Source organism: Nothobranchius furzeri, chromosome 5, assembly GCF_043380555.1.
Source record: "Nothobranchius furzeri strain GRZ-AD chromosome 5, NfurGRZ-RIMD1, whole genome shotgun sequence".
In the NCBI taxonomy this organism is placed as follows: Eukaryota; Metazoa; Chordata; class Actinopteri; order Cyprinodontiformes; family Nothobranchiidae; genus Nothobranchius; species Nothobranchius furzeri.
Window position 1 is genome coordinate 41,296,073 of NC_091745.1, and position 15,434 is coordinate 41,311,506.

Genomic DNA, 15,434 nt, shown 5'->3' on the forward strand with positions numbered 1-15,434 from the left:
TCACTTCTGTTTTTTTCTGAATGATGCATGTGCACATTTCCTTCTGACACAATTTATTTTGCTGAAAATAGGGCATGCACTTTTAATGTTTAAGTAGTTTGCACATCAAAATCCTCTCTGAATGTTTTCTTCAGTTTATCATAAACAAAAGTTTGAAAACAAACCTGTGACATAAATGTAAAAATGGAGTAAGGATTGAAGAGGATTAGTGTGAGTTTCCGTGTGTTTGTTCCTTTGTGTGTAGCCGATAGTGCTCAGATACTGTTGATAAATGGTCTGAGCTGAAATGTTTATGTAAAGAAAAAGAAAAAAAGCTGTTTATGTAAGTAAAATAATGTACATTTCCAATTGTTTAATAAAAGTTTTATCAACATTCTTGAATTTTAATAGCTTTTCATTCCATTTTCACCATTCTCTATTGAGGAACATTTCTGTTTGATACCAAAATCCACATATAAAAATTTTAAAACAATATTTTAGGATATTGTTGCGTTAAAAGTTGTGGTTTCCTCCTCCCGTCGTTAGGCGGCGCTGTGGAAATGCTAATTTTTGCAACTTCCTGTGGCTAAGTAAACTCGCGTCGCAGATTCGACAGAACTGAGTCTTCGTCAAGTGAAATTCGACAAATATACACTGGTTTATTATACTTATAGCTTTATACTGCGTTACTCGTGTTGAGTAATCGGTAAAATCTTCTGTGGCTTGTTTTATTTATAAGTTGGAGAGAATGGATGGAGAACAAACAGGTACGAGTTTTAGCCACTTTTAACACGAATGTGTTGTTCTTGTCCTCATTGTATATGGGGCTCAAATTCAAACTCCACTTATGTATCAAAATACCTTCATGCACAGATACTAAGAATCTTTATATTGTGTTTTCTTTTATACGCCGATTATAAAATTGTGCATTTTATTTCTAAATATCGAGGACAAACTTGACAGAAAGTGGTTTTGTGGTGTCTAATTATTATTATTATTATTATTATTTTGCATTAAATGGCTTTATTTGTGTCCGGTCTTTTCAGCTGGTTCTGTGTTCATGTGTCGGCTGTGCAACCTGTTTTCTCCCAGTCGCTCCCAGCTGCTGGCCCACTGCTCCCAACTGCATCCTCAGCAAACGTCTCCAGAAAAAATCATAATTGCATTGCAGCCACTTCCTGCAGAGGCTGCTGAGAAACTGCCTGGTAAAGTACCTGGATGTTGCAATGATACACAGAAAGAGTCATATTTGCACATCTATGCATTTCACAATTGACCTCAAAACCTTTAATTTAGTATCCAATTAAGACACAGTAGATGTGCTCCCATGTTATAGCAGCACTGGATTTGTGTGGAGTTGTTTAATACGTCATTAAATAGCAGTTTTTTTTATTTTCATTTAATGAAATTAAGAAAAGAAATCACATTTGTTAGCATGCCATATTTAAACAGTTTTATTTACGGCTTCTCAGAAAATCCAGTGAAGAGAAAACGAGGACGACCAAAAGGCTCCGTAAAGAAGAATAGAGTGAACTTGACAGAGGGAACAGCCGCCACCGCTCATTCTGAAGTAAAAGGAGACCTTGATGCTATTTCTCTCGAAGGTACAGTAGCACAGCTTACATTTTAATGGTTGTCCCACTGCCTTTGTAAAATCTGCTATTAGATGTTAACATTTCATTAAACAGCTTTAATTTCATAGATGAAGATCTGCCTTCAGCTGATTGTCGTCTATTGTACTCAGAACTTAGAGGGTGTATTTATTTAAGGGATGCATTCTGTTCATGTTTTGTTTTCCTATGTTTAGATGAAAACCTAGATGGGCTGGAGTGCCAGCGTTGCCATCGCTCGTTTGGAAACAGACGACAGATCCTCAAACACATCTGCTTGAGAGAAGAAAGTGATTTCATAGAAAATGGTGAGAAAAGACATATGAACATTTTCACAAAAACTCCAAAAGTCCCAATGTGTCCTTCAGAAGCTTCCAAAGATCAGGACCTGGAGATCAACAAAAGAAGTGTGTTAGAAAACAAATTCTTACGATAACTGAACATTATCAGATGTTTCTTGGTGCACAGAAACGATCGGGAAATTCACAAAAAACAAAATGTGTTCTTGCCAGTTAGAAGTTTAGGTAGTTCTGATTAACACGTGGTCATTTTCAGGGAGCGTCTGTAGCGGAGGAGATCTGGACTCTAACGGAGTAAATCTGAGCCATGTGCAAAACGACTCCACAAGACCAGAGAAAGGCAAGTTAAAAAATTGGGATTTGTGTGTTATAAGTAGTTCTAACAACAACTTTTTCCACATGTAGACATGGACAGCTTTAATTGCTCAAGAGGCAACAGAAGTCAAGTCTTCAACAAAGGAGGTCCAATGGCAAGCCAGAAAAAAACAGTCATCAGTGTCATTCTGGCTGAAGATAAAAAACTTCCTGGTTAGTTTAAAATACGTCTTTGTGAGTTTTATTTAAATGTTCCCCAAAAGCTGATGAAAAATATAAAATGTGTTGCTTTAAATTTAGCAGGTGTTTGTAAAATGGTTCCAGTTGAGAACGAGTTAGCTTCAGCGGATCCAGCTCAACATCAGGTAAGCTCAAAAACAGCAGGCTGTGGTTCAGACAATCTCCTTCCTTTGAGGTGGAGTTATCTCCACCTGCTTCATCAGAGGAAAGGGAGAGATGTTTTTGAGCCGCTATAGCGCCTTACAACAGCATCAAACTGACCAAAGTGCTTCACAGAAATGAAAACATTAAAAAACAATACACAACATAAACATGCATAAAACTAAAGCTGAAGAGCTAACACTAAAAAGACAAAAAAGACTCTCATGCTGAGTTAAAAGCCAAATTATAAAATAGGTTTTCAAAAGAGATTTAAAACCAGACCGTGAAGAGGCCGACCTAACGCTCAGAGGCAGCACATTCCAGAGCCTAGGGGCCGCTGCAGAGAGAGCCCTGTCACCTCTGAGCTTGCGTCTTGTTTTTGGGACGTCCAAGAGCGTCCTCTATCAGCCGGCCATGTAGCTCAGAGAGGTAATCTGGAGCAAGGCCATGCAAAGATTTAAAAGCCCATAAAAGCACCTTGTACTGGATTCTAAAACAAACAGGCAGCCAGTGCAGTGGGCCCAACACAGGAGTAACGTGCTCCATCTTTTTCGTCCCAGTGAGCAGCCGTGCAGCAGCATTCTGCACCAACTGAAGACGCGAGAGGCGGGATTGTGAAACGCCGAGGTACAAAGAATTACACTAATCAAGCCTTAATGTAATAAAAGCATGAATTACTTTTTCAAAATCCTTTTTTGACAGCAAGGTCTTTACTTTGGCGATCCTTCTTAATTGATAAAAACTAGATTTGGTCACTGTACTGACCTGCCTGTCCAAGCCAAGATCCCCGTCCAGCACAACACCCTGAGAAGTCACACTCAGTATCAAGAATGGGGCGAACTAACCGAAGACCACTGCACCCACCCAAAAACTACAGCCTCCATCTTTTTGTCATTAAAATGAAGGAAGATGGAGAACATCCATTGCCTAACCTCAACAAGACAGTCTAACAGAGACTGCAGAGTGCAGAGCGTGACTGTGGCCCTTCTTAAAAGGCACGTATACCTGGGGATCATCTGCATAGCAGTGAAAACGACACCCGTGTTATAGCTGACGTAGCGGTGCACCGATAACTTCATGGTTTATCGTTTTAGCTGATTCCATTAGCAGATCCAAATGTAATGTAATGCAGTTTTCACCTGAAGAGGGCGCCACAATAACAGTTTTAGGCTGAATGACATCCACTAAAATGCCAAATTAATGACTATTAGGCACTCAAGCATACAGATATAAGCAAAACGGTGATTTGAGGGTGAATTGCTCTTTTATGTTTTTTGTTGTTTAGAACAGTGGAAATGGAGATCCTGCCTGTGAAAAAGACACAACAGACCAGGAGCCAAGGTAGAAAAATCATTCATATAATAAGATTAATATTGTAATAAGCTTTGTTTTTGTGTCCGTGTGAAGTTGTTTCCACCTTTTCTCTGCTCCTAGCTCTAATCTAAACCCTACAGCAGCAGCAACCACCAAAGGGTTTCAGGAATATTCTATCAAGCAGAACTCCACCAGGTACTACATGAACCCTGTGTATATTTTATCTTTGCAAGTCAAGTTTAGCTTTTCTGATGTAGCTTTTTTTGTGTTAGCATTAGTCCTTCTGTCCAGCACGGATCCAGTTACCAAGTGAATTCACTTTATTACAGCAGTAAAGTTGGTCATTTGGTTCTAGTAATGCCGTCCCCTCCTGTCCAGTAGTTTCCCTCAGAGTCAGCTGAAGGTCTTTGCCTGTGAGTTCTGTCAGAAGATCTTTAAGTTCAGACACTCGCTGGTGGCCCACCTGCGGACGCACACTCAGGAAAAACCCTTTCAGTGTCCGCACTGTGACTACGCTTCAGCCATCAAGGGTAAGTCCTAGCTCGGGATGAACGATGAACCTTTAAAATAAAACGTGGAGGTGATTTTTCTACTGTTTTTAATTAAAGCCAACCTGATTGTTCACCTGAGGAAGCACACAGGAGAGAAGTTCAGCTGTGAGCACTGTCCCTTCAGCTGTCTCAGCCCTGGACACCTGAAGGTGCTCTAAAATCTTCTCTGTTGTTTTTACATTAACACAAAGCGCTATAGTGAGTTTTTTTTATTTACACAGTCTCCTGTCATTACACCTCAAGTGTTTCTGATTAAATGAAATGGAACGTGACGCTCCTCTGGCCTCTCAGGTTCACGTTGAGCGAGTCCATCTGAAGATAAAGCAGCCCTGCAGCTTCTGTGAGAAAAAGTACGCCGACGTGAAGAACCTACTGAAACACATGGAGAAACAGCACAACCTGAGCAACTCGGCTGTGAACCAGAACTACCAGCAGCTGAGGTCCGACTCTGCAGAAGGGTTCTCACAGACCGACTGTCAGAGGAACACAGTTGGGATCAAATGTGCTTTTAATGTTCGGGTTTGCTCAGTAATGTCACGTTTGAGTCAGATGTGTGAGGTGGAGCGTGCTTGAGCCTTTTAAGGGTTGGTTCTGGTCCTTTAGTCAAGAGCTCCAGAACATGAAGACATCTTCCCTTATTGAAGATCATTGTTTTGCGGTTCTGACAATGCCACCTGGCCCCTCGCTTTTCTACCAGTGGATGCTTTTCAGCATTGGTCTTTAGCATTGACACCTAATTGTCTAAGATATAAAAGCTGACACCATGAAGGAGTTCAGCCATCTGTGAGTTGCCTCTCTTAGGCTTTTTCAAGTTGATTTTAGTGTCTTGGCCACACGTTGATGGTTTTCTGTGAACTGTGCACTTTTAGTGGTGCAGTTTAATGTGTAAAAATGGGCTCACAGCACACTTATTGTCTCCATAGCAACATGACTCAGTGACCAGGTTGGCGATGGGATTTTATAAGTCAGATTAGACGCGAGTCATTTCTGAGATCCAACCCTGACACGTGTCATTTTGTTCGTTTCATCCAGGTTGAAGACTCGCCAGGGCCTCAGGCAGCTCCTGTACCATTGCTCCACCTGCAACAGGCGCTTCAAGAATCAGCTGGAGCGGGAGCGCCACATGTTGGTCCACCTGCCTCAGCCCCCCTTCGCCTGCATGCTCTGTGATCACGCTGCCACCAAGATGGCGGCTCTCGCCGCCCACGTCAGAAAGCACCTCTTTCTGTACATCTGCTGCGTGTGTGACACAAATCTGGTCAGCTCACTGAGGCTGAGGAGTCACCTGGGGCAGTCTCACCCCGAGCTTGACCTAGAGCAGACCTTCATCGACTGCATCAACATCAGCTACTGTCTGGGTCCGCCTGAGAAAGGAGGAGGAGGGAGCGAGCAGGCCCAGGAGATGGAAGAGAACATGGACGGTGACGGCGGAGGGCGAGACGGGGATGGAAGTGTGAAAATAGATAAAGGGAGTGAACAAAAAGAAGAAATAAGAAACGAAGGTGCTGAGAGACGTTTTGAGGACAGGCGTGGTCAGACACCATCTGATGAGAAGTTAAATGAAACAACGGAAAGTTTTGCTGCTGCTGAAATACTTAAAGGAAACACGCAAATGTCTTTGTCAGCGGCTGGTTCTGAAATCCCACCACAGGAGAACACACACACCCCTTCACCAGGAAAAGCACGCTCCGATATCAACAGAGACACACCTTCGTCTTCAGGTACTCTGGGAGAAAACGCTCAAACTCCTAATTCAGAAAAGGTAAACAACGATTGTTTTCATTAGCGTCCTGTTACTCCTACGTTCACGATCCTCTTTCCCATCAGAGCGCGTTCCAGCAGGTGCTTTCTTCCCTCCAAAAGACTCCACTGGATATGGAGACTTTCCAGAGACTCAGAAAAGTTTATGGAAACCTGGAATGCCATTACTGCGGTGAGATGATCCCACTTAGTTGGACTGATTTGTTTGTGTCTTTATGTTGTGTTTAGTTTCTGCTCTGCAGGGAGGCTGTTCTGGTACAAGGTTCATTTTAATATCCATGTGCGCACACACACCAAGGAGCACCTGTATCACTGTCTGACGTGCAGCTACTCCTCCATCACCAAGAGCTCCTTAAAGCGACACCAGATCCAGAAGCACAGCGATCTGCTGCTGCCGTGCTCGGCTCCCGGCTGTAAATTCACCACCGCTGACAAGTACAAACTTCAGGCCCACGCGAGGACGCACCAGGACCAGGTAGAAGACCCAAGGACACTTCATAGGACACTTTAATAATGATTACTGTAAAATCCATTTAAATATGCAGTTATTTTAATATTATGATGGAAATACTTTAGGTATGTTTAATCCGTCCTCAGAAACATCCTTGGACTGAATTGTTTGACGTGATCTCTCTGACAGATCTGAGTTTTGCTGTTGACTGTTTCACGGTAGTTTTTGTGTTTACGTCACTGTCTGATTGTTGTTGACAGAGGAGCCGTGTGACCTGTCCCGTCTGTCACGGCAGTTATCTAGAACACAGATTAAAGCAGCACATGAAAACATCCCACCCAGGTAAAGGACACGTCGACGTTAATCCCTCTGTCCACCAAAGTGCACAAATCCACTGCTCGCCTTTTTAAACTCAGCCCGTTGGAAGCGTATGTTTGAATATGTTCCTGTTTATGCGGACCCTGTTGACAGATAAAGTTCCCGTGGGTAAAGGAGCGATGGTGCAGCGTACTGAGAAGTGTCCTCACTGTGACTCCTACTTCCTGAAGAACAGCAGTGACTTTCAGCAGCACATCTGGGCACATCAAGGTGCAGTCTCACACTTTGTTAAAACACAGACAAGCACCTCTCACAGCTCAAGCCTGCAGCATCCCTGATGACGCGGCTCTGAGTCGGTGTCTGAGCTGAGCCTCCATCTGTTCCAGCCTCCTGGCTTTCCTCCACAGAGAGAAAACACACTTAGATGCTGCAGAGAATAACTGATGGTTAAGTTGCAAATACAGTTGTCCAAGTCCACCTAATGACTATTGACAGAAGTGGCTTTGTCTCCTTTTGTTCTCATCTGCAAAGTGTCTGAAACTCCTAACGCATCTTAGCTGGTGCAGCTGTTTGTTTAGTTTTTAACGCCTCATGTTCTCCTTCCACTGATGTAGTCTCTCACCCTCCAGCTGTCCCCATGCTGAGATGCTGCAGCCTGCACGCAGATACCAGGAGTGTGTGGACAGGGTATCCGCAGGTCCTTAAAAAGTCTTAAATTTGCTTTTCCAAATTTAAGGTCTTAAAAATCCTTAAAAATTACAAATAATCCTTAAATGCAGTTTCCAAAGGTCTTAAATGACCACAAAGACCCAATAAAAAAGATTCTTTAATTTCTATAAAATTTTCATGAATGTCTAGTTAGTGTTCAGCTTTTGTTGTGTACGACGTTGGCGTAAGCGAAACCGTACACATTCAGTTGGATGTGAAAGGGGGCTATTTTTAGATGAGCACATTAGCTGGTTAAGCTAGTGGGCGCTTGCGCCATGGGGAATTGCAAGTTTAATGATAACTGGATGGCTAATCCCACATTTGCGACGTGGTTAGCACCGGTTCCAGGCAATAGCTGGAAATTATAGCTTAAATTTGGTCAAAGTGGCCTTAAAAAGGTCTTAAAAAGTCTTAAATTTGGCTCCCTTAAACCTGCAGATACCCTGGTGGAGGTCTCAGAGAGAGGACACAGCGTCTTTATAACATTTTCAAATAAATCCCATGGAATCCTTGTCCAAAACAGTGATAAATATAATATGTATTTTCTTTTGAAAAATCCTGCCTATCATCGCAAATAACATCTTTACAGTTGTGTTTCCTAATCTGCAGCTCTGCTGTTTGATCTTGGTGTTATACGTGCGTGCAGGTTTGAAGCCGTTCGTCTGCAGTGTGTGTGACTACTCCAGCCGCAGCCGGAGCAACCTGAAAGCTCACATGAACCGGCACAACATGGAGAAACATCACCTGTGCGACCTGTGTGGGAAAAAGTTCAAATCAAAATTCACCCTGAAGAGCCACAGGCTGAGCCACACAGAGGAAGGTACACCGAATACCGCACGAAGTGTCCAAAACAAGTAGTCGCATGTAAAGGTACTTATTATGTGTTTGTCCAGGAAAGAGGTTTCAGTGTTCGGAGTGTCACTTCACGTCAGTGTTTAAACCTCTCTTGCTCAGACACATGGAGCAACACGCTAAATTTAAGGTAGGAATTAGCGTTCACACGCGTCATGCTCCAAGAAAACCTGTTTAATCAAGAGAAGAAATTACCATTTAAATAGAAGTTCAGATGGTCAGATGTTACTAATTCAGTCCACCATAAGTATAGTAATATACGTGTGTGTGTGTGTGTGTGTGTGTGTGTGTGTGTGTGTGTGTGTGTGTAGCCATTTCGGTGCACTCACTGCCACTACTCCTGTAACTTTGCTGGTGCTCTGAAGCGACACTACAACATGAAGCACCCTGATGAGATGTATGAGAACGCCGGACCCGGACTTCCAAACGCAGATGCTCTGAAACAGCAAGGTGCGAAGTCTCCTCTCCTTCTGCAGATCCACCACGTTCTTTAAACACAGATGTCAAACTCCAGTCCTCTAGAGCCACTCTCCTACATGTTTTAGTGTTTTCCCCGCTTCATCACGCCTGATTTCAATCAGCAGGCGATTAGTTGGCGCCTGGAGAGCTCGATGAGCTGCTGCACCAGTGATTCTCCTGTGCTGGAACAGGGAAACAACAAAAAGATGCAGGATAGCGGCCCTCAAGGACTATTTTACTGCATCGGGGTAGAGTGTTTGGCAGCCATTAGGGATGTTTGATATTGAGTTTTTAATGATATTGTCTGTCTACCTTTTAATTTCCCATCCTGATAAAAATTGAAACCATATGTGCCTTCGCCAGAGGAAAACTAAATAATTTCAGGTAGCTAACGTCACATATCTCCTATCATGTCTACTGAAAGCTACAATCCAGAGGTTTCTCTCTGTCAGGAATTATGATTTCTCTAGAAATCCCTAAAAGCTGTATCCTGTACTGTGATGGAATGAAATATGGGCAATGTGTCTTTTTTTTTTTTTTTTTGCTTCAAACGGTGTTTTACTTTTTGGGACTCTGGTTGTTAGTCCTAAAGTTGGTGTGGTAGCAGCCGGTTGTTTCTCCTTCTCTCATATTATTAAACGGAGAACTTCTCACACCATTGGTGTTTTGTTACTAAATACGCAAGTGTCTGATGAATGGAGGACCCAGGGTAGTGTGACGGTTCAAGGAGACCAACAACCGGATGGTCTAATGGTTGGTTTTAGACAAATGCAAGAAGACCCCGTTATTAAATTATCTCCATGATATATTTATAGCTATACTATGTCAGAAAATTGTTAAAGCTATAATCTGGAGTATGTTTTATCCAACGCCACCATATAGTGGCTGACAAATGCATCACATTATCACGTCCGTATTTACGATAAAAAGCAACACCTATGGTTTGTGAACATTCACCCCTAGCCAGCAAACACAGTTATTCTGCATCTGTCTAGATCTGTCCTCAAAAGCTGTGCACGCTCTGTGATTGACCGTCGTACTGAGCGGATGTCCAGTGCTGTCGGTTAATGCTGAACGGGGTTCAGTTCAGATTGCATGGGGCTCTACGGGACGGGCGGGTTTAGCATGAAAGGAAATAAAGAGTTTTGCCTACATTATTTCACAGTACAGGAATAGACAATTACTTTTATGGATTTTTCAAAAGAAAATCATGCATGATTCCTGAAAGGGGGGAAATTCCAGGTATAAAAAATGTTTTGTTTTCCAAATTTGCCATTGTGACTTTAAAACCAGAAACTGATCATTTCTGATTTTACATTTTAATGCCAATAACGGCCGATCTTAACGGTTGGTAGATAATGTCGGACATCTCTGGTTTAAATACACTGTGAACCCTGGTACCTGCAGGTGTAAATACAGTGTAAGTCCGGGGTATTCAGTTCTGGGCCTGGAGGGCCGGCATCCAGCACATTTTAGTTGTAACTCTGTTTCAGCACATCTGATTTCAGTCAGCACGTGATTAACGGGCTTCTGCCGAGCCTGATGAGCTGCTGCACAGGTGATTCAGCCACTGAATCTAGTGTGTTGAAGCAGAGAAACCACTAAAACATGCTGGATACCCCCCCCGGTGGAAGTATTGTGGTACTTTCAGGGACCGGGCATTATTATGTATTACTACTGAATATTTATATCAGATATCTGTTTTTTGTTCAGCTTAACCCAATGTAGCTTGTGTGTGTGTTCAGGTGGTAGGAAGTGTCCTGAGTGTGAGTTTGTTTATGGAACGAAGTGGGAGTTAAACCGTCACCTGAAGACCAGACACAATCAGAAAGCCGTGCAAGGCACATGGGAGGTAAACAGTGTTTTTATTGCACTTTTTGTAAAATCAAAGCTGGTTCAGGTGAAATGAACATCTACCTGTGCAGGTTGCTGTGGAAACAGAAGCCCAGTATGTAACTGTAGAGAACGAAGAGCAGCTGACAGAAGCAACTGTGGCCGTCCTGGAGGACAACGGTAACCATAGCAACAGTAGATAAATGCGTGTTAAACTGCGTGTAGCTTTTTCTGTTTATTGTTGGTATTGTGTGCACAATGATATGGTGGTTTAATTAAAACGTGAACACGTCTTTGTGTTCAGTAAATACCCAACAGATCTCTGAGCTCAGCTCGGAGACCCAAGATGCAGTTGCCTCCATGGTTGCCATGGCTCCCGGTACTGTGACTGTTGTCCAACAGGTAAAGGGCATTACATCACTTTGTTGTCAGGAACTGAGGCGTGGTTGACAGCAACACTGATGATGATGTGTGGCTGAAGTTGCAGGTGGCTGAGGAGCAGGAAGTTGGTGAATGTAGTGATCAGCTGATGGTGGTGAACACAGAAGAGAGTCTGGACGGTAACCAGCTGATGGTGGTGGAGGACGCAGGCGGCCTGGAGGCCCTGACAGTCCTCACTCAGGGAGAAGACACACACCACTACATCGTCTACATCCAGGAGCAAACTGTAGAGATCAACTAGAAATGTTCAGACTTCATCTTCATGGCACCAAAAATATTAAAATGAAGATGTGAAAAAATATTTGCTTGTCATCATCATTTAAATGGACTTTTAAGTCAGTAATAAAAAAAAAAACAATGTTTTGTTTAAACTGACCAAAGTAAGAATACCCAGAGTATCAATGTGAATGTGAAAATACTGAATTTAGTCTTTTTGTGTTAAGAACCAATTATAACCTGGACAAGAAACCCTGAGCTGTGTTAAAGCCTCTGAAACCTTTCACTCAAGACACCTCAGGCCACCAGGACAAGTCTAGCAGTCTTCTGCAGGGTTTGTCGGAGAGGGACAAGGAACTTTAGACCAGCTGGTAGAGAAATGTGGCATCTCGAAAGTAAACCAAACTAAGGAGATGAGGAGAAGAGGTGCAAGAATATAAACAACTTGGTGTTCACCTGGACTGGAGACACGACACTGAGGCTGTTAAGGAACAGAGCAGACAGGACTTCTCGTGGAGCCTATGATCCTTCAGTGTTTGCAGCAGGATTTTATGGAGTTGAGCACGCACGTATGAATGGCTTACAGCAGCTGTAGCATTAAAGGTGTGGTTTAGTCGTTTGTTCAATACATTTGCAGTGTTCTCTAGTGTAAATCAATGCCTTATGAGTCATAAAAAGCTATGATGCTCTTGTTCTCAGATCCAGAAGTTTGCTGGTGGAGGGGTGGGCTTAAAACAGCAGGATTGCTCATTATTATTATTAAATACATGCACACACAGCTTCTGATTGGCCAACAGAACAGGTTCAGCCATGCTGCAAAGTCACTATCACCAAGGCCCAATCTCAGTACTCGCTCTGCAGTCTTCAGCAAAGTGCACTTGGAGAAAGTGCGCAGTAGGGTTTGAGTGCGTGGTACACAAGTGTGCAAATAATTGCCGAATTGAGACGGGGAGCATTGCGTCATCGATTGCAACGCATGCCGGGATGCTGGTCGCTGTGAAACTTTTTTCAAAAGCCTTTATTAACAACTTTCAAACAAACAATAAAGCAATTATTTGAAATAAATTTAACTTCATTGCTGCTTTAAAACATTCAGAGCATCAAATAATTGTCCTGAAATGAACTAATTTCATTAGAAAATACATATTTTCAGAAAAGGAACTTGAGCCTTTTCTCCTGCAGCAATGACTTGTTGGTGATTCCCTTGCCCGAGGTCTGCATCGCTGCGGACTTGGGTGAAGTGCAGATTGAGGGTGCAACGGGGGCGTGGTCAACTTCCGTACTTAAGAATCAGGACACCCTACGCACTCGCACCCCTGGCTGGGAACGCACAAGTGAAGGGCACAAGTGTGCAAGTGCGAGTAGTGGAATTGGGCCCAAGACACTCCAGTTTCTCCTCGCTGCAAAAATAAAAAGCCTTCCTGTGGGTGGACACGTGCTAAGATGGATGAGGCAATGAATGCAAATTCACAGTGAGATGTAGATATGTAAAGATTTTCAAATCCTAGCATTTCACCCTCTTTTTCATTCAGAAGCTAACACAGGAGATAGGTGTAGGAGACTATTTTCATGTTCAGCCTGCATGAAAAACTCAGAGTGACCCGTTATAATCAGACAATAATCATTAGAAAAAGTTTTTCCAGTGCTCCTCACCTTTAAACAAATATTTTGACATTCTTGTTTTTGGTCTGGTGGAGGGCGCCCACACATGCATGGCCATGCAGGAAGACCTAATGCTGCCACCAACTGCTCCACCACGCAGCCCTATTGAAAAGTGTTGTGTCGTTTAATTATAGATTAAACAGAAACTTTTCTGTTATCCTTGTAACGTGATTGAAGTGGTTACTTATACTGGATGATCAATAAGATGTGATATTCCATATAAACATCAATCTTATTGGTCTTTGAATATTTGATTTAATATGAACTTAGGTTCTTTGGACTACTAGGGAAACACACACTTCATGTTAATTCATAGATAGTCAAGAATATTGTTTCTTCTTAATAGTTTATTTCTAAACTAATGGTTATACGTGATAAATTATGACAGTGATGCTTTAACCCTCCCACTGTCCTAATGGGTGTGACCCCGCCAGGAAAGTTGACCATTGAGCAGGATTGATGGTTTATCCTTTGGGTTCATGTTGGGAGTGAGCACCACCTCACCCCTGCCATGTGGACCTCAAGGGATAAACCATCATTCCTGCTCAATGGTCAACTTTCCTCGCGGGGTCACCCATAAAGACAGTGGGAGGGTTAACAATGTTATTGAGGCAATGAATGGGATGATGGATGTAAGCTTAGATGTTATGTAGCAAAACCTTATTAAGTATCAGAAATGTGTGACGTCTGGGTTGTAAAATCAGTCTGACTGTTTGGTTTAGCAAGCTATCAATTATTCATGAAAACCATCTGATGCCATTGTGCAGATCTACGATGCACGTGTTTGAGGCTCTCGGTGGTCGGAGGAAAGGCAGCCAGGTTGGTGACGTCACCGGATGGACAAGCTCCTGGAATCTCAAAGGGCGTAGTTCCCTTTGAATTAAACTATCACCAGCCGTAAGATGCTACCGGGGTCTGTTAGACGTTCCATGTCTGATGAGTTGTTGCATCTGATGCCGCTTGTAATCTTTGCATGGCCTTGCTCCAGATTAACTCCCTGAGCTACTGGTTTTTTACTTCCCTGCACGGTCTCTGAGGTCGGCTGATAGGATGCTCCTGGAAGTCCCAAAAACAAAATGCAAGCTCAGAGAAGACGGGGCTTTCTCTGCAGTGGTCCCTAGACACTGGGCTGCTCTGCCGTTAAGCATTAGGCCGGCCTTTTCACCGTCTGGTTTTGAATCTCTTTTGAAAACCTGTTTTTATGATTAGGCTTTTAACTCAGCATGAGAGACTTTTTAGTGTTTTCAGTGTTAGTTCTTCAGCTTTAGTTTTTATGTTGTGTATTGTTTTTAATGTTTTTCATTTCTGTGAAGCACTTTGGTCGGTTTTATACCGTTGTAAGGAGCCATACAAATAAAGCTGCCTTGCCTTGCCAAGTGTTGCAAAGAGGCTTTGGCCTTGGGGTCGAGAAAGGATTGCTTCCTGTGCTTTGCTTACCCCATTGGCCAAACTGGGATGCTGGCTTAGAACTGGTTAGTTCAGGAAGTGAACTTTATTTTATAAACTGTTGTTTACACATTTACACCAATTAGAATTTGACAAGTTTAAAGGGCGTTACCAAAATACGTCAGACATCCCTCCTTCACTCACTCACTTAGAGAAGTTATATCTTAATGTGAAGTAAAATCTTATTAAACATTACTGTGATTAATTAGTCATTGCTGTGAAGCATTCAACATTACTAATCTCTTAGGATTTAACTATATTGTGCAGCCATTCAACAAAATATGATTATATAAATGTATACAATTATAAAGTAATTTCATGAGTCAGGAAAGATAAACTTTATTCAAAGGGGAACAAGTCCTGCATCTTTTGCAGCCTTGATGACTTGTGACATACCACAGGATAAGTTGAGAATGTTGGGTCAAGTTCCATCCATCCATCCATTCTGTGAACCCGCTTTGTCCACGCAGGGTCGGGGGGGGGGGGGGGGGGGGGGGGGGGGGGGGCTGGTGCCTATCTCCAGCGGTCAACGGGCAATCAGGCGGGGTACACCCTGGACAGAGAGTCAGGCCATCGCAGGGCAACACAGAGTCACACAGAAAAAACAACCATGCACACACACACTCACACCTAAGGACAATTTGGGCAGACCAATCAACCTAACAGTCATGTTTTTGGACTGTGGGAGGAAGCCGGAGTACCCGGAGAGAACCCACACATGCACAGGGAGAACATGCAAACTCCATGCAGAAAGATCCCAGGCTGGGAAGCGAACCCAGGACCTTCTAACTACAAGGCAACAGCCACTGCGCAGCCCCTGTTGGGTCAAGTTCACAGC

At 43.0% G+C, this 15,434-nt stretch overlaps 1 protein-coding gene across 5 annotated transcripts; it reads left to right on the top strand.

Annotated features, from left to right (window-relative positions):
- The first annotated feature begins 590 nt into the window (after nucleotides 1–590).
- On the top strand, nucleotides 591–11,573 carry zfat (zinc finger and AT hook domain containing). 5 transcript variants are annotated; one of them, XM_015975732.3, is made up of 24 exons: nucleotides 591–746; nucleotides 1,026–1,184; nucleotides 1,452–1,583; nucleotides 1,787–1,897; nucleotides 2,145–2,228; nucleotides 2,294–2,416; nucleotides 2,504–2,568; nucleotides 3,870–3,925; nucleotides 4,019–4,093; nucleotides 4,277–4,428; nucleotides 4,507–4,598; nucleotides 4,741–4,889; nucleotides 5,482–6,211; nucleotides 6,277–6,382; nucleotides 6,453–6,685; nucleotides 6,922–7,003; nucleotides 7,133–7,249; nucleotides 8,334–8,507; nucleotides 8,581–8,669; nucleotides 8,851–8,989; nucleotides 10,744–10,850; nucleotides 10,924–11,011; nucleotides 11,136–11,233; nucleotides 11,313–11,573. In XM_015975732.3, exons 1-24 carry the CDS (start codon nucleotides 728–730, stop codon nucleotides 11,511–11,513), a joined length of 3,381 nt encoding a protein of 1,126 aa, XP_015831218.3. In that variant the 5' UTR covers nucleotides 591–727; the 3' UTR covers nucleotides 11,514–11,573. The 5 variants fall into 5 exon arrangements, with proteins under 5 accessions (XP_015831218.3, XP_015831221.3, XP_015831219.3 ...); XM_015975735.3 differs by having other exon boundaries at nucleotides 11,319–11,573; XM_015975733.3 differs by having other exon boundaries at nucleotides 4,280–4,428.
- Nucleotides 11,574–15,434: the final 3,861 nt, after the last annotated feature.